General features: G+C 45.4%; 2 protein-coding genes across 2 annotated transcripts in view; one reads left to right on the top strand and one right to left on the bottom strand.

Moving 5' to 3' along the window:
* Positions 1-15,542, bottom strand: part of thada (THADA armadillo repeat containing) — a gene marked incomplete at its 5' end in the record, with an annotated part of 139,589 nt that extends 124,047 nt beyond the window's left edge. Inside the window, 20 exons of the mRNA XM_083658659.1 lie at positions 542-702; positions 1,640-1,792; positions 2,843-2,979; positions 3,582-3,717; positions 4,386-4,623; positions 5,815-5,960; positions 6,223-6,346; positions 6,583-6,690; positions 6,871-7,026; positions 9,670-9,824; positions 10,550-11,274; positions 11,407-11,630; positions 12,158-12,252; positions 12,608-12,801; positions 13,327-13,375; positions 13,474-13,506; positions 13,698-13,846; positions 13,981-14,111; positions 14,409-14,518; positions 15,470-15,542. Coding sequence (XP_083514785.1) covers positions 542-702; positions 1,640-1,792; positions 2,843-2,979; positions 3,582-3,717; positions 4,386-4,623; positions 5,815-5,960; positions 6,223-6,346; positions 6,583-6,690; positions 6,871-7,026; positions 9,670-9,824; positions 10,550-11,274; positions 11,407-11,630; positions 12,158-12,252; positions 12,608-12,801; positions 13,327-13,375; positions 13,474-13,506; positions 13,698-13,846; positions 13,981-14,111; positions 14,409-14,518; positions 15,470-15,542 — 3,297 coding nt within the window. The remainder of the gene's footprint in view (positions 1-541; positions 703-1,639; positions 1,793-2,842; positions 2,980-3,581; positions 3,718-4,385; positions 4,624-5,814; positions 5,961-6,222; positions 6,347-6,582; positions 6,691-6,870; positions 7,027-9,669; positions 9,825-10,549; positions 11,275-11,406; positions 11,631-12,157; positions 12,253-12,607; positions 12,802-13,326; positions 13,376-13,473; positions 13,507-13,697; positions 13,847-13,980; positions 14,112-14,408; positions 14,519-15,469) is intronic.
* Positions 15,543-22,259: 6,717 nt separating this feature from the next.
* plekhh2 (pleckstrin homology domain containing, family H (with MyTH4 domain) member 2) overlaps positions 22,260-27,500 on the top strand; it is a gene marked incomplete at its 5' end in the record, with an annotated part of 45,838 nt that continues 40,597 nt past the window's right edge. Inside the window, one exon of the mRNA XM_083658660.1 lies at positions 22,260-22,382. Within this exon, the coding sequence (XP_083514786.1) occupies positions 22,260-22,382 (123 nt within the window). The remainder of the gene's footprint in view (positions 22,383-27,500) is intronic.

Genomic DNA, 27,500 nt, shown 5'->3' with positions numbered 1-27,500 from the left:
CTGCTCCTCGGTGATGAGTCCGGGGTGTGTGTGTGTGTGTGTGTGTGTGTGTGTGTGTGTGTGTGTGTGTGTGTGTGTGTGTGTGTGTGTGTGTGTGTGTGTGTGTGTGTGTGTGTGTGTGTGTGTGTGTGTGTGTGTGTGTGTGTGTGTGTGTGTGTGTGTGTGTGTGTGTGTGTGTGTGTGTGTGTCCAGGCTCTCACCTGCTCCTCGTGATGAGTCCGGGGTGTGTGTGTGTGTGTGTGTGTGTGTGTGTCCAGGCTCTCACCTGCTCCTCGGTGATGAGTCCGGGGTGTGTGTGTGTGTGTGTGTGTGTGTGTGTGTGTGTGTGTGTGTGTGCGTGTGTGTGTGTGTGTGTGTGTGTGCGTCCAGGCTCTCACCTGCTCCTCTGTGATGAGTCCGGGGTGTGTGTGTGTGTGTGTGTGTGTGTCCAGGCTCTCACCTGCTCCTCGGTGATGAGTCCGGGGTGTGTGTGTGTGTGTGTGTGTGTGTGTGTGTGTGTGTGTGCGTGTGTGTGTGTGTGTGTGTGCGTCCAGGCTCTCACCTGCTCCTCTGTGATGAGTCCGGGGTGTGTGTGGGTGCTGTGGTTGGTGTAGTGGAGAGGCAGGCTCTGGCACAGCTGTCCGAGCAGCATGGCCACTTCCTTCATGCTCCGCCAGCAGCATACCAGCACCATCTGGGCCGTCACCCTGTAGCCCTCACCGCCTGGAACCCACACAATGACACACACAATGACACACACACACACTCAAGTTTGTTTCCTCTCGTTGACTTTAATCTGCATTTGTGCTGTTTGTTGCACCTTGAGATAAACTGGCCAGTAGGCCTGTTCTCCAAAAGGTCTTCTTCAGCCTTGTCGCCGAAGAAGACATTTTGGATGAAAAACGTCCGTTGCTGCCGTCTGTGGCAGATGAGAGAATTACATTTATGAAAGCATATTGGCCTGGGCCCAGTTGCACAAAGCACCTTACTGTAGGTTAAGATTTCCCTTAGAGTCAGAGTTAAGGTGTCCATAAAATAGAATCGGCTGCACAAAACACCCTTAAATCTTCTCCATAAGGTTAAACATTTGAAGGAAAACATAAGCACAAGATTTAAGGGTGTTTTGTGCAGCCGATTTTATTTTATGGACACCTTAACTCTGACTCTAAGGGAAATCTGAACCTAAGGTGCTTTGTGCAACTGGGTCCTGGCCTGTTCTCTTGTCCAGGAATCAACGAGAAACAAGCTCCCACAATGTGTCTGTTTTTCAATGATGGGTCACATACAGTATAGACACAGCTGCATGCACGCACACACACACACACACACACACACACACACACACACACACACACACACACACACACGCACACACACACACACGCACACACACACACACACACACGCGCACACACACACACACACAGTGTAGTAAGTTGTGGGCAGCAGTCAAATGAGATGCTTGCCGTTTATTTTTAAAATGAGAAGTTTAATGTGTAAGTGCAAACCCCCGCAAAAAGAAGGGAGAGGAGGTCAAACACTGACCCCATAAGGTCATAAAGAGTACTGCACACATAAACACACTTTCCATAACACTGACTGATAAGCAGGTGAATCCATGTTGAGAGAAGTCTGTGTAGAGAAACAATCTCTCTCTCACCTGTGTTGTCTGGCGTGGGCGTGGGTGTGGTGGTGTGGGTGTGTGTGTCATCGTCTCCGTGGTGTGTGTCCAGCTCTCTGGCGCTGGTGAAGAAGTCGTTGCTGTCTCTGGGCTGGATCTCCTGGAGGATCCTCTGGAGACCTGCTGACGTCTCTGTGAAAACACACACACACACACAATTACAGTGTAACACGTGAGCAAGGAAACACACAGAGACTAATACCAAGGTTCCCTCCAAGGAAACACACAGAGACTAATACCAAGGTTCCCTCCAAGGAAACACACATACCGCTTTCAGACAGACACGGTTCTGGTTCTGGCTCTGGCTCCGTTCTGGAGTCTCAGAACCTTGGTGCTTTCTGGCGAACCAGCCCGTGTTCACACCAGTTTAAGCGGAAACCAAAGTGGGAGGACATTATTCGGTAGTCCTTCTTCATTTTTTTTTTTTTTTTTTTTAAGTTTATTAATTATTTGGTCTGGCGTTCGAGTGAACCCAGCCTTGGCCCTCTCTTCTGCAAGTTCGGCATATGACTTGCTCTTTCTTGTACTGCTTTCTAGCTTTTCTTGAGATTCGGTAGATGCCCAAATCGCCACTAAACATTTGGTTTCCTCAGGAGACCACTGCAAATTATTTTTCTCTGTGTTGTCACTGCCTTCTTCTCCTTCCTGCTCGTTTTCACAGCCTAGAAGGAGACACGCCCACTGATGATGTCACGGTTCCCAAGGAAAACCAACTATTCTTTGGTTCCGCTGAGAACCAACTTTTCAGGTTCCGAACCAATTATTTTTTCGGTCTGAACGCGACGGCCAGTTCAGATTAGGGTTCTGGAACCGGAACCGGCACGGAGCCCTGCCGGTGTGAAAGCCCTAACAGAGACTAATACCAAGGTTCCCTCCAAATAAACACACAGAGACTAATACCAAGGTTCCCTCCAAGGAAACACACAGAGACTAATACCAAGGTCCCCTCCACAGCCATGATAGATTCCATCAAGTTGGAGCGCTTACATGACCTAAAAATGCACTTCCTTCTCAGTTTGTTAATGTTCTTCTGTTGTAAACAATCTGGTTTCTACTAGTTGGACAAAAGATCTGATGCAATCGATGTGTGCTACTATATTCCTGTGAGGTGACTAATTTTGAAAATTCCCTGAATCCCCCCCCCTCCTTTCCTCAGTCCAGTGTCAGAACGTTTTGGCTTACCTGAGTCAGTGTCCATGGGGATGAGTCCCTCTGGGGAGGAGCTCTGGACTACAGGTGAGACCACGTCAGACATCCTGTAGCACACCGCCATCAGCTCCGAAACCAGACACCTCCACCGCTCACTCTCGCTCAGACTCCTGCACGCACGCACGCACACACACACACACACACACACACACACACACACACACACACACACACACACACACACACAGAGGTAAAACAAGTGAACATGTGATTATAAAGTCATCGTTCAAATCAACATTAAATCAACCAGAACCAACCAAGAATCACAGAATGTAAAGATGTGTATTAGGCCTTTTCCATTGGTACCTTTGACCGGGCCAAGACACGCCGCACTGATTTGGGTTTCCCTTACAATAGAGCAGTGTCATGTTACTGCTGGACTGATGAAAACATTTCCTGCTGCTTCATAACAATAAAAGCTTTCCACTGACAAACTAACAGAAGCTCTTTTATTGTGAAGATCTTATAGGAAATGCCATCTTTTTTCCACCGTTTTAGACGCGACTTTTGACCGTTAGCGAGTGACCAGTCGCAGCCATGTCGACGCTGCCGCTCGAGGACAAGCGCGTCACCAAGTGAAAGACACACCTTAAAGCAGGAAGCCCTGTTGTCATGGAAATGCTAATCCCAGCCAGGTGCGCTGGGCGGCTGGGCGAGGCCAGCTTTTTGTATGGAAAAGCCTCACAGGTGTGCTGTTGAGTCCCGTCCTCACCCAGTGTTGAGATGCTGCAGGACAGCAGTGATGCAGTGCGCTCTGCCGTAGAGCGGATAGGAAGCAGCCGCCTGCAGCAGAGACGACTCGGCCTGCAACACCTCTGACTGCAAACACTGCAGCAAGAACTGAACCACTGGAGGCAGAAAAAAACTATTCACCTGAACGTGTAATACAATATACATGTATACTGTCAAATAATACATACATATCAAAACAATTCACCTGAACGTGTAATACAATATATACTGTCAAATAATACATACATATGTATGTACACAAACACAGCAGTGATATATACATAAATTTTTTTAATATATTTGTCTTTCCTAGACATCAGACATGGACAGTATATTCTAGATATCCAATCACATCTGCATTATAGCAAAATGTCCACACATCCCATATATGTAGTGTATGTCCACTTTTGTTATACTTTATACGTCGTGGTATTTTTAGAATTTTTCCACTTACTTCTATAGTATATAGTATATACAAATGTCATGTGTATATATATGTATATATATATATATATATATATATATATACTGTATATAATGTATATACTGTATATATATTGCACAGATTTTTCATAAATTTTTCCTGTTCTACTGGTGTTATTAAGCACATTCTACAGACATGCTGTCACTCATATATATTTTAAACAGATATTTTCACATTTATTAAAGTTTCATCTTTTCTTACTGACCGTTCTGGTGCAAACTAAATGTATCAAGTGAGTTAGTCTTTGGTAAGGATCGAGATTTAAGTGTCTTCATACAAACTGTTGCGTTTGGATCTTACCAGCCAGAGTGTTGAGCTCCAGGGTGAGGGCCTCAGAAGCCTGGGGCTGTGATGGAGAGGGAGGCTGGAAGGCGAGGAGGAGGCCCTGCTCCTGGGCACAGTGCAGCAGAGCGTGGGGCAGGTGTGGCTGGTGGAGCAGCAGGTTGAGGAGGTGGGCTGCTGTGACGCTGTCGAAGGGTTTGGTGCTGGTGCTGAGGTCCAGAGCGGCCCGGAGGACACGCTGCATCCTCTCTGGCTCCTAACACGGCAGAGTTAGATGATGTGGAATCCAGCTACTTATATTGACATAAATGTAGGCTCCCCACTTTAAAATTACTTTTCAGATCAGATCAGATAAACACAACAACAACATGACTGCAGACAACAGTAGCATTTTAACAAGACATTGCACAGAACCCGGGTTGAACAGGCAGTGCCTGTTTAGGCAAGATTTGAGGTATGTGGATTTCTAAAAACATTGTCAACAGTCAACACCACGTTTTTTCAATCCCCCCAAAAAAATCAAACATCTGGCCAAATTGTAGTAGAGCTATGATGAATTCTGTTCCAAAACAAGCCCAAAAATAGAATGAGACTTTGTCCAATGAAATAAATGACTGAATACCTGACTGACTGACTGAATGACTGACTGAATGGGGCGGCTGTAGCTCAGGAGGTAGAGCGGGTCATCAACTAATCGCTTTGGATAAAAGAGGTCGGTGGTTCGATTCCCGGCTCCTTCAGTCTGCATGTTGTTGAAGTGTCCTTGGGCAAGACACTGAACCCCAAATTGCTCCCGTCGGTGTGCCAGCACCCTGCGTGGCAGCCTGCCGCCATCGGTGTGTGAATGGGTGAATGTACCTACTGACTGTAAAGCGCTTTGGATAAAAGCGCTATATAAATGCAGGCCATTTACCATGAATGAATGAATGACTTCTCGTGTTTTAGAGATAATAGATGAATAGATGACCCCCCACTTTAAAAGAAATTGCTAGCATTTGGAATAGGGCATATTGCTACATACCTTGATGATAGTATCTTGCATTAATGATCTGTTGCTACAGCATGCACCTACTTGTATTTTCTAAAAGCTCTTAATTTGAATATGACTGCTCTTAAACTGTAGGACACTCAGGACATTCAGGCACCGAGGTTGTCTCGAGCAGTGACTTACTTCGCTCAGTTTATTTGGACATTAAAAGATTAACACAGGGAGTTTTGGGAGCGGCGCCAAAACCATCAAACCTAATGAGACCAAGACCTCGTAGAGGTAGTTTCTCAATGTGTTTCCAAAACCAATGGGCGGTACTTTGTTTTGAGCGAGAACATGATCCGTCCATGATCCAACTGAACGGCAGGAGGCACAGTCGTCAGTTGGGTCCGATCATGTTGTCACTCCAAAGTGAAGGCTATAGAGGAGATGACGACTGGGCTTGGTCCTCAGACTAACCTGTAGTCCCACGGCCGATGGAGGGAGCTGCCGCAGCAACGTTGAGGCCAGCTGCTTGACTTCCAGGAAGTTGCTGGCGACACAGTAGAGGACGTTCTGAGCATGTGCAGAGGTCACGACCTCACCCAGGGCAAAAACGTCAGGCCCTGAGGGAGAGAGAGAGAGAGATAGAGATGAAGAAAGGAACGAAAGGAGAGGAAAAGCTGAGGCAGCTGGAGGATCATTGGACTCAAATATGTCTTCATATTTATTATGTTATTAAATGGTGGGAGTAGCCTTTAACAACACAAAAAAGAAACAAGCACATTTGTCACAAATCTTCAGTAAAGATTAATACCATGGTTATAAGTAATAAAGAAATGTCTGTTAGTCCTTTTTGGGGGGGCTACCAATGAGGAGGAGCTGTACCCGTGCTGAAGGTGAAGAGCTGGCCCAGGAGACCCAGCAGGTGGAGGGACGTCAGGCAGGTGGAGAAGGAAGCTCCAGGAAGCAGAACCTCCAACAGCCTCCCACACAGCCAGCACAGGAACTCCTGAACGCACACACACACACACAGACACACACACACACACACACACAACCTTCATTTTTGAAGACTTTTGCAAAAGCCACTATTGGGAAAAGAAAAACGTTACTCCTCTCGTGAATCCATGCATTGAGTGTGTGTGTGTGTGTGTGTGTGTGTGTGTGTGTGTGTGTGTGTGTGTGTGTGTGTGTGTGTGTGTGTGTGTGTGTGCGTGCGTGCGTGCGCGTGTGTGTGTGATATACCTTGTACGCCTCTAGGGTGCGCTGGTCTCTGTCTCTCTGCTCCTGGTCTCTCTCCTGGCTCAGTCTCTTCTGCAGCAGCTGACTGCTGTCCTTCACTCTGCACAGCAACTGCATGGGAGAGGATTTAGAGTCAAATATTTGAACCTTAGTTTATTTACAATCATTTTCTAAATGTAGGAGTCACGTTCTTCTCATTTCGGAAACAAAACTCTTCGAGAATGCATTGATAATATATCCTATGTAACGTATTCCAACAACCATGGCCACAATGTGAGGTGACCAGCTGACCTTCTTGAGCAAGCTGACAGTCTGCTGTCTGACGCCTGGTGATTGGCTGTTGAGATTAGAGGGCAGGAAGTGGCGAATCAGGTCCATTTCCTGTGAGGTCAGAGCCTCAGTGCTGCGATGGCTCTCACACACCAAGCCAAGAGCGTCCATCCTCACCTGGGGGCAGTAACACATAGTGACACACAAATACAGAGGAAATCACACATGCCAGACTATATTTGGACAATTTTACACATGCTGTAGAGCAGGGGTAGGCAACTATTTTTCATCGGGGGCCACATGAGAAACCCAGATTGTTGCCGGGGGCCGAACAAATATTGTCAGGCCGTAACCCATGGATGGGCAACTTTGATGATAGAGAGGGCCACAAAAAATGTCCTCGCTACCAGGTTTTGCTGAGGGGCCGAACGGCGCCAGCGCAGAAAATTTGGGGCATTTGAATAAGCCAGGTTTAGAGGAATATTAATTTTAAATTAACAGTTGTGATGTCATTATTCAGTCTCTTAACCACCAATATTTGATCCTTTTCTCACTCACTCCTATGTCACCACCTGCTCTCAGGGCTTGAAATTAACTTTTTTGACCACCTGCCAATATGGCTGCTAGATTTTAAAGTTACCAGCCAATTAGAATTTCCACTAGCCGAAATGTTTTTCTTGAAATAAACCAGAATATGAGTGGGTTAATTTAAGCATAAGTATCAGTAAGTGGCCCGGGATTCTCAAAGCCTGTGTTGAGGGTCACACAAACAAAAATGCACTCTTGAAGCTAAATAAATCCAAAACCAATGAGTTTATTATTTAAATTTCTACTTCAATGTAGCCTTAGTCATAAAGATTATTGAAAGATATTCCATATTCCAGACTGAAATGTTATAACAGAAGTGGAGTATTGGCCAGAATGACGTGAACATTTGGACACTTATTCAGTGGGTATCTTGCATGTTGCGTTCAGGTGCACTGTAAAACAAAAAAAAAAAAAAAAAAAAATTTGCAAAATCATCTGGCGGGCCAGATATTATCGGAGGCGAGCCAATTTTGGCCCGCGGGCCGCCTGTTGCCGACCCCTGCTGTAGAGAGTGTAGAATATTGACCAACAGACCAAAGGATGCATGCACGTACACACACACACATGCTCTTGTGGTGAGAAGAATTTAAGACAGTTAGCCTCCAGCCTGTAGATGGCGCTACAGCAGCTGGTGTAAGGTTGAGTTCCCATGTTAAATGCCACACCCACTGTAGTACAAAGACTTTGAGCTGCCCTCCACTAAGGTGGAGACTGGAAGCAACGCTGTTGGTAAGATCTTGTGCTTCAATTTGTTCTCTGGAATAAATACCATTTAACCTTTATAACAGTGATACTCAACTTGCGGCCCGCGGGCGGCCCCTGTGTGGCCCGCGATGGAATTGCAAAAATAATAATAATAATAATAATGTTTTTTTTTTACAGTGCACCTGAACGCAACATGCAAGATACCCGCTGAATAAGTGTCCAAATGTTCATGCCATTTTGGCCAATACTCCACTTCTGTTATAGCATTTCAGTCTGGAATATGGAATAGCTTTCAATTATCTATAATTTAGCTGATAAATTGTCAAATACTGCCGTCTGCTCGCTACCCAGCTTAGATTATGTATGTACTTAACCGAACTAACTTAACCTAACTAACTATCCAGTGTGCACAACATTGTCAAACTAAACTCCGGCTGACACCCCAAAAACCCGCTACAGAAAAATGTATATTGTTTGTTTATTAACTGGCCCCTGGCCTTCTATCATTTCACGAAAGTGGCCCCCGGGCAAAGCAAGTTGAGTATCCCTGCTTTGTAACTTTGTAATTACCGTAAAATACCAATTAGAAGCCGACTTCCAAATTGCCGCAGGTCCCATATATAAGCGGGGTCTGGATACATATTTTGTACATAAAAGCAGGTCCCAATTTGACGCCCGGTTAGTTTTTTCAATGTTTTCTTTTTACCTTTGCGACATCCTGTTGAATGCATCTCCCAAACACAACGAAGAAGAAAAATCGGATGAAGAATACGAACAACGAGGAAACGGGAACAACGAGGAAAAAAAACACATGCACGAAACTTGCTGATCAAAATTCGTTTTCCGTCAACATCTGATGATTCTGAAAATTGTGTAGGCATTTCCTGAAGATTTTTATACACTAAAACCGACATCTCTGGTGTAATAATTATTTTGAGAAATGTGCCTATGGTATATTTCCCTGCCAGCGGGCATAGAAGTCCGCTTCTAATTGGTATTTCACCGCACTTTCACATGTGCGCTACTGAAGAGGGTAGGCTCCGTGAGTGATGAACAGCGGAGGAGGCAGCGCATGCAGCCAGCGGAGGAGGCAGCGCATGCAACAAATAATCTGCTCACATGATGATCATGTTCTCTCACCTTCAGCGGAGAAAGTTTAGTGGTAAATACCGGTAGGTCACAGTTCAGCTCAAATTTTATTTGATTTCATGTACAGGCCAGAACTGGCATGCAATGTGCTCTGCTGCGCTGAGAGGGAGGCGCGGCTCTCCCCATAGACAAGCAATCGTGTGGGGTGCTGTAGCCAACTCATTAAAATAAATGGTTTAAATAAACAATTTCATACTATTTACAATCTTTGCTGAGCAATATTTTTGTACAAAAATAATTAAAGCAGGTCCCAAACTGCCGCAGGTCCCATATTGACGCGGGGTCTGGCTACATATTTTGTCAATTAACGCCCGGGCTAATAATTGGTATTTTACGGTATTGATATGATAGCTTAGTCTCACGACACTCTGTACTCACTTGATCATGTTTGTGTACCAGTGCTTGTCGGAGCAGAGAAAGAGGCACCAGTCCGCCCCATAGGCCCTCCTCTGAGGACTGGGCAATCCCCTGGGCCCTGGCTGCCCGCAGGCATGTCATCAGAGCTCCCATAGCGCCCCTGCTGCCTGGAGGACCTAACAACATATAAAACAAAAACAAAAAATCCTGAAGAGAAGCCTGTGCCATGTCTAGTCTTTCTGAAGTAGAGTTGATTTTTTTGCAGAGGAGAGCATAGCTTTTGTCATGAGTCAACTAATCACAACAAATAAGGAATTTGTTACAGCTGACTGATTATGACAACACCAACCAGAGTGTACGAGTAGAGATCTTGTACAGGACCACGGCGCTCACAACGCAACACCGCGCTTTCCCTTCCTGACTGACTCACCTGAAAATGCCTCCTTATGACCACGGCTCTGCTAGCGGACACGTCGTGGTAAAAAGAGGAGAAAGTAGGGGCGGATTCGTTCATAGTAGTAGGAGGAGCATATTGGTTGTGTGTTGTGGGAGTTTCTGCTAAGCATTTGAAAATTGCACCAACCAAGCTAGCTCCTGTTTGCTGACAATAGAGAGCCAAAGTGGAACGTCACTTCCTGCTTCCGCACTGTAACACTGTAACATTTCACTCAGACCAAAACGTTAAAAAAATGCGGGTTTATATTTTTTCGATTTTGTTTTTTTTAAGTTTTGGTCCGAGTGAAATGTTCTATGGTCTCTCCCGATTCTAAACATAGCTGAACCATTTTTTATAAGCATTTTACGAAATGTCTATGGGAAAATAAATTCTCTGGTACAGTGCTGAAGCAGGAAGTGACGTTCACTTTGCCTCTCTATGGCAACTACATCACGTAAGCTTTACCTGCACTGCAGGGCGGTGTGTCCTGCAGGGCGTGCACCATGTGTGACAGACTGGAGGGGCTGCAGCGAAGCAGCTTGGGCAGGAAGTAGTCCAGGATATAGGTGGTCTGGTCCAGCCTGGCCCGGCACAGCACCTGTAGCAGGGGGGTCACCCACGTCCGGTGCCAAAGTTCCATCCAGTCGCCTGTGGCCACCTTGTCCGCCATATCAGCCTCGCCGGCCAGCTGGGCCTTGTGGCTGACAAAGAGCCTCTCCAGGAGGTCGCTGGCATAAGGAGCCAGGTTCTGGTCACCCATCAAGCCCAGGAGACGTGAGGGCAGCTGGGGCTGCATGTCCAGCAGGTACCCTGCCCCGAGGAGCTCCACTAGGCAGCCTAGGGAGCCGTACTTGCCCCTCATGTGCCACTCCAGTCCCAGCAGGCTTTGGGTGAGCTCCGTGATGTAGGCGTCCTCGCCGGCGTCGGAGATGGAGGCGCTGCTGTGCTGATGGAGGAGGAGGAGGTTGCGGAAGAGCGAGCGGGTCTGGTGGCGCACCCCGTCCAGAGGGTGCTCCCAGTGGGAGTAGACGTGCTCCAGGAGGCACTGCTGTAGCTCCGAGCCCCCGCGGAGGGACTGCCGGAGGCTGTGGGGGCAGGGCTGCGTCTCCCCCTGCAGGCAGTCCAGGGCAGCACCGCTCCACAGGGTCAGCACCCGAGCTACAACCATGGCTGTACTGGACTCCTTTATACTGCAGCCAGACAGAGAAAATGCTCCTTAATTGGTAGGCCAGGAACTCTGGACAGCAGCAGAACAGGCTATCTAAAACACCATTCTCTATGATGACAGAATCGCAAGATTAGAATGAATTGTGAAGCCATACCTGGTGTCTAGTTCCAGGAGTGTGTGTGGGACCAGCAGCAGCAGTTGTTCCCACTGTGGGCCTGGGAGGGCACCCTTCCAGCTCAGCATGGCCAGGGCTCCATGACACAGATACAGAGAGACGCCCCGCGGACCACCTCCACCGTACAGACCCTGACATCCCTTCTTCAGCCACTGAGGGGCCGAGTCCAAACCCTGCGCTGAGCCCCGCAGCAGACCACACACCTGAGACACACACACACACACGCACACACGCACACGCACACACGCACACGCACACACACGTACACACACACACACACACCAGTGATCAAGTACATTTACAATTGGTGTCTACAGTTTTCTGCAAAAAAAAAAAAAAAAAATTGTGTTCAATGCCAAATCAAATGTAAGCTCAAATTCACTAACCAAACAACTCTGAAGAGCAAATGAACAGACTGACAAATTATGCGACATCTAAATAAGTATTAATGTGCTAATAGAATAGTTTACATTTCTATTGTAGGAGAAAACAGGGATGCAATTAAAGTGAAAAACGTGACAGATATGAGGGCAGACAGAAAACCACTCAAAATCATTCACTGAAGTGCCCTATTTTGGGATCAAACAGGTGACTGTCACCTAAAGGTGACTAGTTTGCATCCCTGAAAAACATATGATGTTTAGAAAATATTAAAATTTGCCAATCTTATTAGAACATTATTTCAAACTATATGTGAATATACGCAAAATGTAGAGGAGAAAAAACTCACCACTGCGGCGACTCCGTCTCCAGAGCCCATGACGGACCTGATCAACAGCACCAGCGCCATGCCTGCAGTACTCTGGACTGTCTGGACAAACTCCTCTGATGCCAGGGAGAGAAAAAGAAGACAGAAACAAGTCAGATTATGTTGGGGGGGGTATTTATAGGAGTTGTCATTTTTGGGGGGTTCATAGGCTGAAGGGTAAAGATTAAAGCTTAACTGGCACTTCTTGAAATCTGGCTGTGCATGTGGGTGTGTGTGGATGGCAGAGAAATTCTCAAATGTCAAATTTGATATAGCCTCATCTTACTGTATTATTAAGAATAATAGATTGCATGGTCCTTCACCAAATCATTGTGGCAGCTTGAATCCTCCAGAGCTCCTGATAACTAACTAGTTAAGTCTTCATGATAATTTAAACACTAAACTAATATCAAGAAAATGACATCTTCTTACCGTCAGTGAGGATGTGTATGTAGCAGTCCAGGAGGCCGCTCAGTGTGCCCTGCAGGGTGCAGTGATCCTGGTCGGCCTGCAGGGCGGCGGTGATGGTCTCCTGGGATCTCTGTACCACCAGCATGGAGGTCTTCACTGCAGCCAGACAGGACTGCATGAGCTGGGCCTGTGCAACGTGACGGCCTACGAGACCACTGGGACAACAGCAGGGGGCGACAGAGACACACCAAACTTACATGCATAATGCCGATAGGACAGAGGTTCTCAAATGTTTTTCAGCCAGCCAAGGACGCCTTATGAGATAGAAAATATACCAGGGACCCCCTCATTCTGATTTGTGATTTTGGGCTCAGCTTGTTTCCAAAATGTTTTTAAATTGATAGGTTTGTCAGATTAGAATGGAATCCATGAACCATTTTAGATTTCAAGCATAAGATATTTTCGTTGAACTGGGAAGCTTTTGCACACAATTTTTTGTTTTTTTCCTGAAAACTTTCCGCGGACCCCCTGGCAAAGTGGCATGGACCACCTGGGGGTCCCCGGACCCCCATTTGAGAACCACTGCGATAGGAGATACAAGTTCATTCCATGCGGAAAGCTGACAAATCATGAATTTTTGCAGTTTTGACAAGTTCAGATTATAATATGTTCATTACTTGTTCATGCTGCTTTAAGAAATAGAAGAAAAATGGAAGGAAATGTGATAGTTGCCACTATACCTGTTCTGCTGGAGGTACTCACTCAAGCCTTTTTGAAGGAACTGCAATACTGCACAGAAGAAAAGAGAACACATGAGGTTCAGCTGAAATCTCAATTCAGATATTCTTTATTGAAAGTGTTCAAGGTAAGTAAATAAAAACACCAACCTTCTGGCAGCAAATTGTGAATGCATCTCTCACCTGTAGTGAAGCAGAGAATATTGCAAAGCTAGTTAAACGATTTGTCTTATTGCTCAACAACAGAAAGTAAGATTTCTCTGACATCTGTGGTTCTATGGATCATCTATGAGCGGATGGCTCTATGGATCAAAAGCAGTATTGAAGTATTGATCAGAGCTGAGGGCAACAATGATCGATCAGCCCCACCCTACCCAGAGGGAAGCCATCCAGACAGTCAGTGATGGAGTCTATGATGTGTGGGTACTGGTCTGAGGCGGGGCTGGACAGACGATCAGACAGACAAACAGACAGACAGTGGACAGTCTGCTGCTGCAGGTGGACTGGTACTGAACTCAAGGCACTGAGGAGAGATACAGAAAGACACAAAACGATGTTATTTATCAAAGAGCCTGGGAACATACTAAAGACACAACACAACACAAGCGGGGTCCATGGCCTGTTTCAATCTGACAACACTTAAATGTAGCGGTGTACCTGGCGCTGGCCCGCCGTAGGGGGTTCTTGGCCCGTAGGGAGGTGTAGACCAGAGCCAGGGTGTGTAGACAAGCCTGTAGAAGATCTCCATTCTGCTGCTCTTCACTCAGCTCCTCCAACTGGGACCCTGCCTGATGACACACACACACACACACACACACACACACACACACACACACACACACACACACACACACACACACACACACACACACACACACACACACACACACACACACACACACAGCCACAATGGCTAATATTACCAAATCAATACTGTCATACGCAATTTTTTCGACTTCAAATCAAACTTCCAGTCACTTGTGATTATCCTTCACATTTCTACCATAAAATCTACACCTGGGGAATCTCCATTCTCCATATAAGCAGAATACAATCAGCCAACCATTCAAATCGTCCACACAGACCTTCTTAACCAGCTGGATCTGCTGCACTGGCTCTGTCAGCTCCAAACAGGCCTGCAGGGTCTGGGCAACCTGCCTGACTCCATAGTCTCCTCCATCCACAGAGAGGGATGCTAGATGCACACACACACACACACACACACACACACACACACACACACACACACACACACACACACACACACACACACACACACACACACACACACACACACACACACACACACACACACACACACACACACACACACACACACACACACACGATGTCATGCCACAGAATGCAGGTATGTCACTGGGGTTATCAATTTGGCTATCTCCCATCATATAAGGTTTTGTGAAATTGGTTTGAATGTGATTTATGACATTCCAGAACCACACACACTCTAGTCTACACCAGAACCACACACACTCTAGTCTACACCAGAATCACACACACTCTAGACTACACCAGAACCACACACACTCTAGTCTACACCAGAACCACACACACTCTAGTCTACACCAGAACCACACACACTGTAGTCTACACCAGAACCACACACACTCTAGACTACACCAGAACCACACACACTCTAGTCTACACCAGAACCACACACACTCTAGTCTACACCAGAACCACACACACTCTAGTCTACACCAGAACCACACACACTCTAGTCTACACCAGAACCACACACACTCTAGTCTACACCAGAACCACACACACTCTAGTCTACACCAGAACCACACACACTCTAGTCTACACCAGAACCACACACACTCTAGTCTACACCAGAACCACACACACTCTAGACTACACCAGAACCACACACACTCTAGTCTACACCAGAACCACACACACTCTAGTCTACACCAGAACCACACACACTCTAGTCTACACCAGAACCACACACACTCTAGTCTACACCAGAACCACACACACTCTAGACTACACCAGAACCACACACACTCTAGTCTACACCAGAACCACACACACTCTAGTCTTCTACACCACATACAGCTGAAGTCACCTCCAGCTCCAGCTTAGAGCGGTCCTGACCCGCTCAGCAGCTCTACATTACCTTTCAACATGTGCAGTTTGTCCTGGTCCAACACCACAGCCTCCACTTTGGCCGTCTTCTTCTTCACCACCATGACTCAACCCTGTGTGAGGAACAAGTGATGATAGGATCTCCTATAGACGGTTTTCACCAGAGCGCAACCCCACAGCACTTCCTTTTTCTCAGCATTCGGCAAACTGCAGAAATATTCACTCGACATCGTTACTTTTGTTTTCGCCGCTCAGCTGTATAGACGGTTTTCACGGAATGGTCAGTCCTGCACTTGAATGTTTTCTTTTCTTTTATGTCCACAGCAAACACTGCAACAGGAAGTGAGCGGGGGTTCAATTTAGAATGTTTCTGTTGTCAAGTTAAAACCGTCTATAACCAGGTGGTCGCAGGTTCAATCCCCACAACAGACCATCATGACCTGTCAAAGTGACACCCACGCCTACTGCTCTCTCTCTTGCTCGCTCACTCACTCACTCACACTCTCTCTCTCTCTCTCTCTCTCTCTCACACACACACACACACACACACAGTCACACACACACACACACACACACACACACACACACACACACACACACACACACACACACACACACACCGATAGCATCGCTCTCACGTACGTACGTACGTACACACGCGCACGCTCACAGACACAAACAAACACGCGCGCACCATACAGGCTACCCCAATGGTACTGCTGTTAGCATGCTACTAACGTTGCTAGCTCTATCAGGCAGCAACTACATGCACCATAAAAGGCGAGACTACTAAACTAAACACAAAGTAATTGTCGTGAAACACTCACCACAAGTCGAGTGACTTGACAGAAGTGGAAAGTTAAATATTGACAGCATTCACCACAATGAAACGTGTAGTGTAGTTTTGCCCTCATACATCCATGGCAAATACTAGCGTCAAGCTCACAGAATAAAAGCAGACTTCCGATCAATCTTTTCAAAATAAAGCCATTTTGTGACACCACAAAATTTAATGTTATTTAATGTCTATTTTCGAGGAGTAATTGTTGCATTATTGAAAATCGAAGAATTGCCATAAGTAGCTTTTTACGATATTGTCCACGCCGAATATACGTACTTGTATTTGCTTATACGTTTACTTTGAAGGTAAGTTTACTCTACCTTTGGTCTTATTCTGGCTAACTTGACGCAGCATGTTGCACATGGGAGACGTAATTTCCGGGTTATGATTTACATAAGCACGCCTATTAAACATCTGATTGGATCTTAGTGTCGCGAAAGCACGCCCTCCAAATCCAACCCTCTTCCAACTTTTGCCAGTGAGAGCTGAAATGAAAAGTTCTGAGAAAGAGAGAAACTCATCGTTTTTACTGATAATAAACTAGGATTCTCCCACAGGAATAACAACACGTATATGGACGTTGGAGTCGACATGGCGTAAAATCCCTCGCATCGTTTCTCGTCCATCAATATTCTCAAGGGTAAGTCGAGAAAGTAAGATGCAAATTGATGCTTTGTAACGTTATGGGAGATGGAGGAGGGCTGTGTGAATCTAAATGACACAGTTTTCATGCTCCTCATTCATGTCATGCGGTTTTTTTTTGCCTTGAAATCTCTCTAAACTGAATACTTATTTTTCACTTCATCGTTCTGACATGATGTGAAATTGGTGATTTGACTGGTGATTATTTACAAATTCACTGCTTTGGATCAGCTAAGAAATCCTCAAAAACTGCTGTTTGTGTAGGCTATTTTATTATTATTATGATATTTTTTCTTCCAGTATGAAAATGGACTATAGTGCCTAACCCCATGATAGATTTTAGAAAAGTAGCACAGCAAAACTAAGTGTATATTAAAAAAAAACTTGTGGTACAATTTTTTTTTTCTTTTTTGTGATATGGTGGTCTCTACTCACTGAGTACCCCAAACATACTTTAAGTCGTCATACCACAGGAATAGTATTATAGCAATGGTTTTGTTAAGATTGAAAATTAATCGATGAACAATTAAACAATTCCTGATTTCAATTCATCACAGCTAAATGTTCCAGTGGGATGTGAATTGTTACTAAAACGCTATAAATCTTCATCTGAAATATATCATCCTTGAGTGATAGTGCTGTTATGGCTGTTCACTGTAATGTCCCACTCCATCAGCAGCTCAGACCAGTCAATGGACGGACAGACACAGACACACACACACACACACACACACACACACACACACACACACACACACACACACACACACACACACACACACACACACACACACAGGGAGGCACTCAGACAGCACAGAGACTGGCTTTACTCAACAGGAAGGAAAGAGAGATAGAGATGGGCAGAGAGAGAGAGAGAGATAGAGATGGGCAGAGAGAGAGAGAGAGAGAGAGAGAGAAGGAGAGAGAGAGAGAGAGAGAGAGAGTAACTGGTCTCACCACATCCCTTCATCATCACTGTGGAATGGTGGATGGAGGAGAGGGAACGGACGAGTGAGCAGGAAAATAATGTCTGTCCTCAATTACAGAAACTGGACTAATGCTCTCATCGTAGGATTGTATTGACATTTAGGCTACTAACAATGTCCTGGAAATTTGAACAAATAAACTTCAAAGCATTCTCACAAACAGAAGGAGACAAAATAAATATCACAGAGAAACTGTATAGTCTCGAATATAAATAATACTCCTAACCATAGGACAGTGGTTCTCAATGTGGGCGACAGAGACCTCCAGGGGTCCTTGAGGTGGTTCCAGGGGGTACCCACTACCCAGAAAATGGAGGAATTGTTCAACTTCACCATTATTTAATTTACAAGAAGTTTACACAGTTAATGTGGAGAGTGACTGTTTTGGTAATTGTCAGTGTTATCTCTCTATGTACAATAGTGTTAGAATTCTGGACAAAATCATATCTAACAATAAAAATAGTCTAATACCGTTTTGAATGCTAATTACTGGTATCATTAAAACCGTGTTTGATTACCACACTTTGAAAAACTCACGGTAAATAATGTCCATCATCAACCAAAGTTAGCAACAGTCTGCCAGTGCACCTGCGTCTGCGTCTAGTAGTTGTCAATATAAAAATTGGTGAAATGATTTCAGTGAGTGTATCAGTACTTTTTGGGTCTGAGTTTTCAATAGGGCATATTATCAAACTATTTGGTGAAATGATTTTAGTGAGTGTATCAGTAGTACTGAAAATGTTCAAATAGTACTGATTCAGTACTTTTTGAAAATTTTCAGGGAGCACATTTTAACAATGCCTCATAATACTGATAATAACCGTGTGATAATTGTGGTCACTATAATCCGGGATATGACATTGTCATAATCGTTTAATCTCTAACCATATAAGGTCACTATGAAGTCACTGCTGACCGAGGGCTGAGCACCACAGACACACTTTAGGTCCCTATGGGAATATGATAGGAATATTCTTGTGGATCAGACAAAAAATAATAAACGAATGATGAAGGAATGATGGGAAATGGGGCCCAGCGGAGGAAAAGACAGTGATAGGAGGCTTGAAGCATGACATATTATAAGGCTAACTAAGAAACGTACAGGGAGACGAGATGTTAATGAAGTCGGTGTGCTGCAGTATATTACCTTCCTTTTCTCTCTCTCTTTTTTTATTGATTCAGATAATTATGTTTTGCTTTGTTAATATAGAATCAATATGTCGCGTATTATAATAGAGCTCTTTATGATCATGTGTTGAACTCGTATGTTTAGGTGTCAAAGCGACATACATACATTATGAAGTTCATTCCCGTAGTCGTGTGTTACGTAGGCCGAAATAAACGTCGTTGTTGTTTTGTTTTGTTTTTCCCCTTAGTCAGTGTTTGTTTACCACAGCAAACAGGCAGCAGAAATACTGCTGTGGAAAGGAGTTTATGGCCTCCCTCCACACATGTCTGCAGGCTCTTAGTGAGGAGGCCAGGCTGGTAATGAATGGTTCTGACTGTGGAGGAGAAACCCAGGAACGTCTATCTTCCCCCTGCACTCCTCCTCATCACAGATCATCATCATCTCTCTCTCTCTCTCATCTCTCTCCATGTATCTCTCTGTCTCTCTCCCATCTCTCTCCATCTATCTATCTATGCCTGTTGTTTTTTCCAACGGTAGCCGTGGAAAATGTGATGTCAGTCCGTCCCACGTGAAGGGTGACGGTGTCGAGGTGTTTTGGAGCGGTTCTGTTTGGCCGCCCGGGCCTGAGGAGCGATATGCCCACTGTCCAACTGGGCTCGGCCCCGGAATATTTCAGGTTCTGGCTGCTGGTGGGAAAACATCTGGACAACAACAGACCCTCTGTCTTTCTGTCTGTTGTCCTGTCTGCCTGTAGATATGTCTTAGGGTTGAAAAAAAAATCAGATCTGGTCCAGTCAGCGTTTGATTGATTACATATTGTACAATTAATCAGATTCCAAGTATGCATGGATATGTTATTCAATCAATCAATCAATCAATCAATCAGTTTAATACATGTCCCAGAAGGGCACTTTGGTTCACATCAGAACCAATTACCACCACCACATTATTACCCAATCTCTCAATTATTTTAATTGAAATATTTTGTATCCCATGGTCTAAATGCTGTGTCCGACACATGCAATTGTGCTGGAGACACTCACTGCCTGGAATATTTTTCTTGTATTGAATATTCGCACAAAATATCAGCCATCAGTGGCTTGAATCCAAAAATATCAGAATTGGTATTACCTTTCAAAAAACAAGATTTTAGTCAAACAGGACAATCTGGGTTCAATCCCCAAGCATCTGTCCTGCTGCTGAAGTGTCCTTGAGCCAGACACTGAATCCCGGCCAGCTCCAAGGCTGCTGCTCTGTGGCCGAGCCTGACCTCTGACCTCTCTGTGGAGGCGGAACAAGAAAAGGGAATTTCCCTACTTCAATAGAAAATCACTTTCTAGGCTGTTGCATGTTTGTGCTTGACTGTGTGTGTGATCCACTGGTTCACTTTGTGTCACTACAAAGTGACTGTGTGTGTGTGTGTGATCCACTGGATCACTTTGTGTCACTACAAAGTAACTGTGTGTGTGTGTGTGATCCACTGGCTCACTTTGTGTCACTACAAAGTGACTGTGTGTGTGATCCACTGGCTCACTTTGTGTCACTACAAAGTAACTGTGTGTGTGATCCACTGGATCACTTTGTGTCACTAAAAAGTGACTGTGTGTGTGTGTGTGATCCACTGGCTCACTTTGTGTCACTACAAAGTAACTGTGTGTGTGATCCACTGGCTCACTTTGTGTCACTACAAAGTGACTGTGTGTGTGATCCACTGGATCACTTTGTGTCACTAAAAAGTGACTGTGTGCGTGATCCACTGGCTCACTTTGTGTCACTACAAAGTAACTGTGTGTGTGATCCACTGGCTCACTTTGTGTCACTACAAAGTGACTGTGTGTGTGATCCACTGGATCACTTTGTGTCACTACAAAGTGACTGTGTGTGTGTGTGTGTGTGATCCACTGGCTCACTTTGTGTCACTACAAAGTGACTGTGTGTGTGTGTGTGATCCACTGGCTCACTTTGTGTCACTACAAAGTGACTGTGTGTGTGTGATCCACTGGCTCACTTTGTGTCACTACAAAGTGACTGTGTGTGCGTGATCCACTGGCTCACTTTGTGTCACTACAAAGTAACTGTGCGTGATCCACTGGCTCACTTTGTGTCACTACAAAGTGACTGTGTGTGTGTGTGTGTGATCCACTGGCTCACTTTGTGTCACTACAAAGTGACTGTGTGTGATCCACTGGCTCACTTTGTGTCACTACAAAGTGACTGTGTGTGTGATCCACTGGATCACTTTGTGTCACTACAAAGTGACTGTGTGTGTGTGTGTGATCCACTGGCTCACTTTGTGTCACTACAAAGTGACTGTGTGTGTGATCCACTGGCTCACTTTGTGTCACTACAAAGTGACTGTGTGTGATCCACTGGCTCACTTTGTGTCACTACAAAGTGACTGTGTGTGTGATCCACTGGATCACTTTGTGTCACTACAAAGTGACTGTGTGTGTGATCCACTGGCTCACTTTGTGTCACTACAAAGTGACTGTGTGTGTGTGTGTGATCCACTGGCTCACTTTGTGTCACTACAAAGTGACTGTGTGTGTGATCCACTGGCTCACTTTGTGTCACTACAAAGTAACTGTGCGTGATCCACAGGCTCACTTTGTGTCACTACTAAGTGACAAACCCATTTGTAGTGAAAAGACATTCACTTTTCACTAGTGAAAAGGTTAGTGGTGGAAGGAGGGGTTTCTGCCACCAGTGCCAATGTTTTGTGTCATCTTTTCTGATGATTGTGTGTGTGTGTTAGGGATGTCACGATACTATAATTTCTACTTCGATACCGATACCCAGGAAAATATCGATATTCGATACCATTTTCGATACCACAGGAAGGGGGGGATGACGACACATCAAGACATAATCTAGACCTGATCAAACTTTGAACTTAGACAGCAGATTAGCCTCTGCTCTAGCCATCAGAACACGTTTAGCTTGTTGAAGCAACAGATACCCAAAGATAGGGAGGTGAAAATCAGCGATTTTTCATTAAAAGAAAGCACTGATGGTATCAAAACTGTTGCAAATGAGTATTGTATCCGATTAAAATGTTTTGTATTGATACTTTCGATACAATCGATACTTTTGACAACCTCAGTGTGTGTGTGTGTGTGTGTGTGAGTGTGTGTGTGTGTGTGTGTGTGTGTGTGTGTGTGTGTGTGTGTGTGTGTGTGTGTGTGTGTGTGTGTGTGTGTGTGTTTCAGAGGGCCAGGGCAGCATGGCGGAGGGGGAGGAGGCCATGGGGCAGGAGGACTGGAAGGAGAAGTGTTTGGTCCTGGAGGCGCTGCTCATGAAGTTCAGGGTGCAGATCATCAAGATTCGAGAACTCACTGCAGACAAGGTGAGTCAGTCCACCTCACAGCAGAGTCCACCTCACAGCATTCAAGACAAACTCACAAATCTCTTATTGACGTTGTTTTCCATCATCAACGGGGGACAGTTTATTTATTTATTTATTTATTTAAAGGATCCCCATTAGCTGACACCATGGCATCAGCTAGTCTTCCTGGTTGTTGACAGTTGTTGTCTAATAGTGGGAGAAACATGTTTATGACTTAAACGGTGCGTTTGACCCCCCAAGCTTGTGCTGTAAATAAGACCCCAACACTCCATCCCAAGACCCCGAGCCCCGACTCAAATTAGCTGCCATCCACGTTCATGTCAGTCAGAGCTCCTCTGGAGCGTCAGCCCTGACATCTGCCCAGGCTGAAAGGCCAACTTCTCTGCTCTCATGAGTTTTCTCCAGCAGACTGAACATGAGGGAATTGGAAGTGTCAGCTGTGTGTGTGTGTGTGTGTGTGTGTGTGTGTGTGTGTGTGTGTGTGTGTGTGTGTGTGCGTGCGTGCGTGCGTGCGTGCGTGCGTGCGTGCGTGCGTGCGTGCGTGCGTGTGTGTGTGTGATAGAGAGAGAGAGACAGACAGACAGAGGGAGAGAATGAAAGAGTGTGTCGTCTGCGTAGCTCATGAGAGAGACAGAAATAGCGAGTAAATAAGGAGTGGAGACAGGAGGGAGGGTGGACAGAAAGTTAGAGGCAGAGATCAGCTCAAACACACACACACACACACACACACACACACACACAAATACACACATGCATTTGTTTTACTGCAACACTAACCCATTTTTTTTTTTTATTATTAAATACTTGTGAGGACCTTAAATGAAATGCTCTCTATCTATCTGATTGATAACAAGTGATTCCATTTGAACTTTCTGGATTTCCCTCATCCTTCTACCCATTTACATTTGGTCCTCATAACGATACAAGAACACACACACACACACACACACACACACACACACACACACACACACAGTGGTGGTGTGTGTATGGTGGGGCAGCAGAGCAGCCCCTCCCTCCCAGCTGGCCGGTGCGGGGAGGGGGCGGGGCCTAGATCCTCCTCTGCTCTCCAGGGAGGCTGATTAGAGCCCCAATGTAAACAGCAGCCCTGACCACAGGGCTCCGCCTCCGCCACGCACTGCATGCTGGGAGTGACCCCTGACCACAGGGCTCCGCCACGCACTGCATGCTGGGAGTGACCCAGCTTCCAGTCAATTACAGAGTCAAAGTCAGCTCAGCTGGACGGCAAAACAAAACTCCCGGAGAGACTTTTGGAAGAACGACGGGGTTTTGTGTTTTGTGAAGCCCACGTCCTCTGTAGCACACGTGAAAGAGTTTTCTCTGCTGGTTTGACAGGTCGAATTGAAATATGACTTAACGTTTAAAAAAAAACATTTTTTCCACTCGACATCATAAAACACTCCAAGGAACTCTGGAAAAACAACACAATATGTCTTTGAGAAGCCTCAACATAAGACTATTGTTATATAACTCAGAGACTTTAATTATCTCAACTTTACCACTTCACTGCCTCTCTTTCCATAGTGTCTATCCTCTAGTACAGTGGTTCTCAAATGGGGGTGCGGGGACCCCCAGGGGTCCTTGAGGGGGTCCCCAGCTAAAAGGTGGGTAATTTATTTCCACTATAATTCCATTCATAAGTAACACAATGACTATTTTGCTCATGGGTTTTATCCACTTTCTGTAATAAAACATCTAAAAGCATCAATCTTATTATCATATGGGGGACCGTGAGACAAAATCCTATCAAATGGAGGGTCCGCGGTCTAATTTTTTGTCAGTTTAGGGGTCCTTCATGTGAAAAGATTTGAGAAGCACTGCTCTAGTAGTCAGCTGCCTTGTCTGAACTGTGTGTGAACTGTAGGTACAGTGATGTCAGACTCATTTAAAATACCGCACAGACCAGCAAAGTACACCGCAAATTAAAGTGAGACGTCTCATGTGATTTAGCCCCTTTTGTCTGACCTCACTGGAACTTTAGACCACTTTGCTACATCACTTGACTCAATACATTCTACCGTCGTCAGTGTGTTTGTTATGCAGTGGGTAAAGTTTATAGGATGCCATCTTTCCAAAAGGGCCTTGGCTGTCGGTGCATAACAGTAGATCATTGTTTCAATCCACAAGCTTCTTCAAACGAGCGTTTGGCTAAATTGGCCAATCTGGGTTTTTGAAGGCCAACTTGATCTATCATCTAACTTTGATCATTTTCCTGCCAGAAAGAAGAAGAAGAAGAAAAAGACAAGGATTCAATGTAACTGCCAGGATTTTACTCCCAGCAGCATGAGAATGCATGAAACGGCAGTTAGACCGTGGGACAGTCAAACTCGCCACTGGAAAACAGGGCAACATGATAACAGATATTAATACGTAATCGTGTGGAATCTGATCAACTGGGGCGACTGGGGGGAAATAGTCTGATCCTCCCACGGACTATACGTCCTGCCTGTGAAACTCCTCACTGTCAGGTGAAAAGAGCGACGACTGCACGTGTATCGGAGGAAGCATGTGCTAGTCTACACTCTCAGAGGGGGTGGAGCAACAACCGGGGGACAGAAGGGGGGAATTGGCCCAAGTACAATAGAGAGGCAAAGTGATCGCCTACTTCCTGCTTCAGCACTGTACCAGAGATTTTCATCCGCCATTTATTTTCCCATAGACATTTCGTAAAATGCTTATAAAAAAGAGTTTTACTTGTTCAAACCAAACGGTTCAGATAGATTTAGAAACAGGAGAGATCGCATAACATTTAACTCGGACCAAAACGTAAAAAATTGCGGATTCAAAGAAAATATTTTTTCTATGTAGTTTTCTTTAAGTTTTGGTCTGAGTGAAATGTTCTATGGTCTCTCCCGATTCTAGATATATCTGAACCGTTTGGTTTTGACCAAGTAAAACTATTTTTACAAGCATTTTACGAAATAAATGGCGGATAAAAATCTCTGGTAGGCCTACAGTGCTGAAGCAGGAAGTAGGTGGTCACTTTGCCTCTCTATAGGCTGAGGCCACGTCTCGTCATCTAACGCGGGTTTAGCTGGCTCAGTCTGGCTGGGGGCGGGGTCAGGGTGGGGTAAAAAAATTATTCTATCCATTCAGCAAAGTTAGAATTTAGCTGATAGCCCAGCCCAGGCAGACACGATCGGGGATTTAACCACCGCAATAAACGCACATCTGAGCAGACGTCTTGTGTTCTGCTCTAGAACCCCCAGACCTGTAGTTTAGAGCCGCAGCACCGTCTTTTGGTGAGTCAGCCCATGACATATATGGGCGGTTTTACCCCACTCGCGCGCCAGCCGTTTAACATTTTGTGGGCGTTCCCAGACATGCTCATCTCTATTGGGGAGAAAATGGGGGGGGGGGGGGGGGGGGGATGTGAGTCTAACCTGATTTTTATTTGCATTTAAGTACAGTATAGAATCTATGTTGGTAAAACAACACTTTAGAAGCATCACAGCGGTACACACTCTACCCTTGTTCCAGAGTGACCTTTGACCTCATGCTATAGCCCCCGCCCCCCAACCCCCCCCCCACCCCCACCCCCCCCCCCCCACCCGACGCAATGAGCTCATTGTGTTAACGCGCGGACTCCCGCTGCTGCTGTTGTTCCTCCGCTGCACGGCTCCCACTGCCTGGGCCAGAGCCTGTTGTTTTAACGCAAGCGCGGGGGCGCATTTACGTCAGCCACAAACACAACAAAACAAATCCCACTGCAGGGGGGGGGGGGTAAGAGAAAGCCGTTTGAGTGGTGATTCACTCTGTGTGTCGAGGCCTCACATGCTGAGTAAACTTAAGCAATATCACACGAGAGGGAGTGCATTGTTGGCTAATATTGGCACTGCTGTGATTCGGTCGCAGGCACGAGGCCGCAGGCGAGTGCCGTAGATAATCACAGCAGTGCCAATATTAGACAACAATGCACGACCTCGAGTGTGATATTGCTTTTATACAACAGTTCTATTAAACAAAGCTGATTAAAAAAATGACAAAAAGCTGAGAAAATAGATGATTTCTGTATTTATTCCTCCGCCAACAAAAATAGTCCCCTCAGCTTTCTGCTTTGCTGAAAATGTAGCCTAATCAGCCTAATTAACTGCAGGCTGTCTACTTTACTACTGTCTACTCTACAGCTGTGAAGCATTTTGTTGATTAGGGCAGCTGTGAAGCGGAGTGATCTACACACAGTGAAGCGCCAGTGCATTATCGTGAAATATAGGCACTCGTAGGATCCCTCTTGTCCAATCAAATTGCTCGGCCGGAACTACCTGTTGTATAATTAAGCAATATTGCACGAGAGGGAGTGCGGTTGTTCGCTAATATTGGCACTGCTGTGATTCGGTCGTAGGCACGAGCCCGAAGGCCGAGTGCCGAAGATAATCACAGCAGTGCCAATATTAGCCAACAACCGCACGACCTCGAGTGTGATATTGCTTTTATACAACAGTTCTATTAAACAAAGCTGATTAAAAAAATGACAAAAAGCTGAGAAAATATATGATTTCTCTATTTATTCCTCCGCCAACAAAAATAGTTCCCTCAGCTTTCTGCTTTGCCTAAAATGTAGCCTAATCAGCCTAATTAACTGCAGGCTGTCTACTTTACTACTGTCTACTCTACAGCTGTGAAGCATTTTGTTGATTAGGGCAGCTGTGAAGCGGAGTGATCTACACACAGTGAAGCGCCAGTGCATTATCATGAAATATTGGCACTGGTAGGATACCTCTTGTCCAATCAAATTGCCCGGCCGGAACTAACTGTTGTATAAAGTATAATAGATCAGGGGTGGGCAACTGGTGGCCCGCGGGCCGCATGCAGCCCCCGACCGACACAGTGTGGCCCCTGGGTCAATTTCCAATTTTTATTTTTTTACAAGGTGGACGTTTTTTGTTACGTTAGGTTAGACCACCCAAATCTGTCTTTTTATTTTACTGTACAACCCAGAACATGGCGCTAATGGCGTTAGCATTGCCCATCCACGTACTGTTTAACGTTAGCATTTGAGCTAACGCTATTGTAACAAACTATATCCAGGATGCACATTGCACATGCAACATTACTAATCTGATTAATATGACATATTTGGGTGATGTACCCGATCAA

This window comes from Poromitra crassiceps, assembly GCF_964638095.1.
Source record: "Poromitra crassiceps genome assembly, chromosome: 22".
Classification (NCBI taxonomy): Eukaryota; Metazoa; Chordata; class Actinopteri; order Beryciformes; family Melamphaidae; genus Poromitra; species Poromitra crassiceps.
Note: the sequence above shows the minus strand (reverse complement) of the source record. Positions and strands in the feature narration are given on the sequence as shown.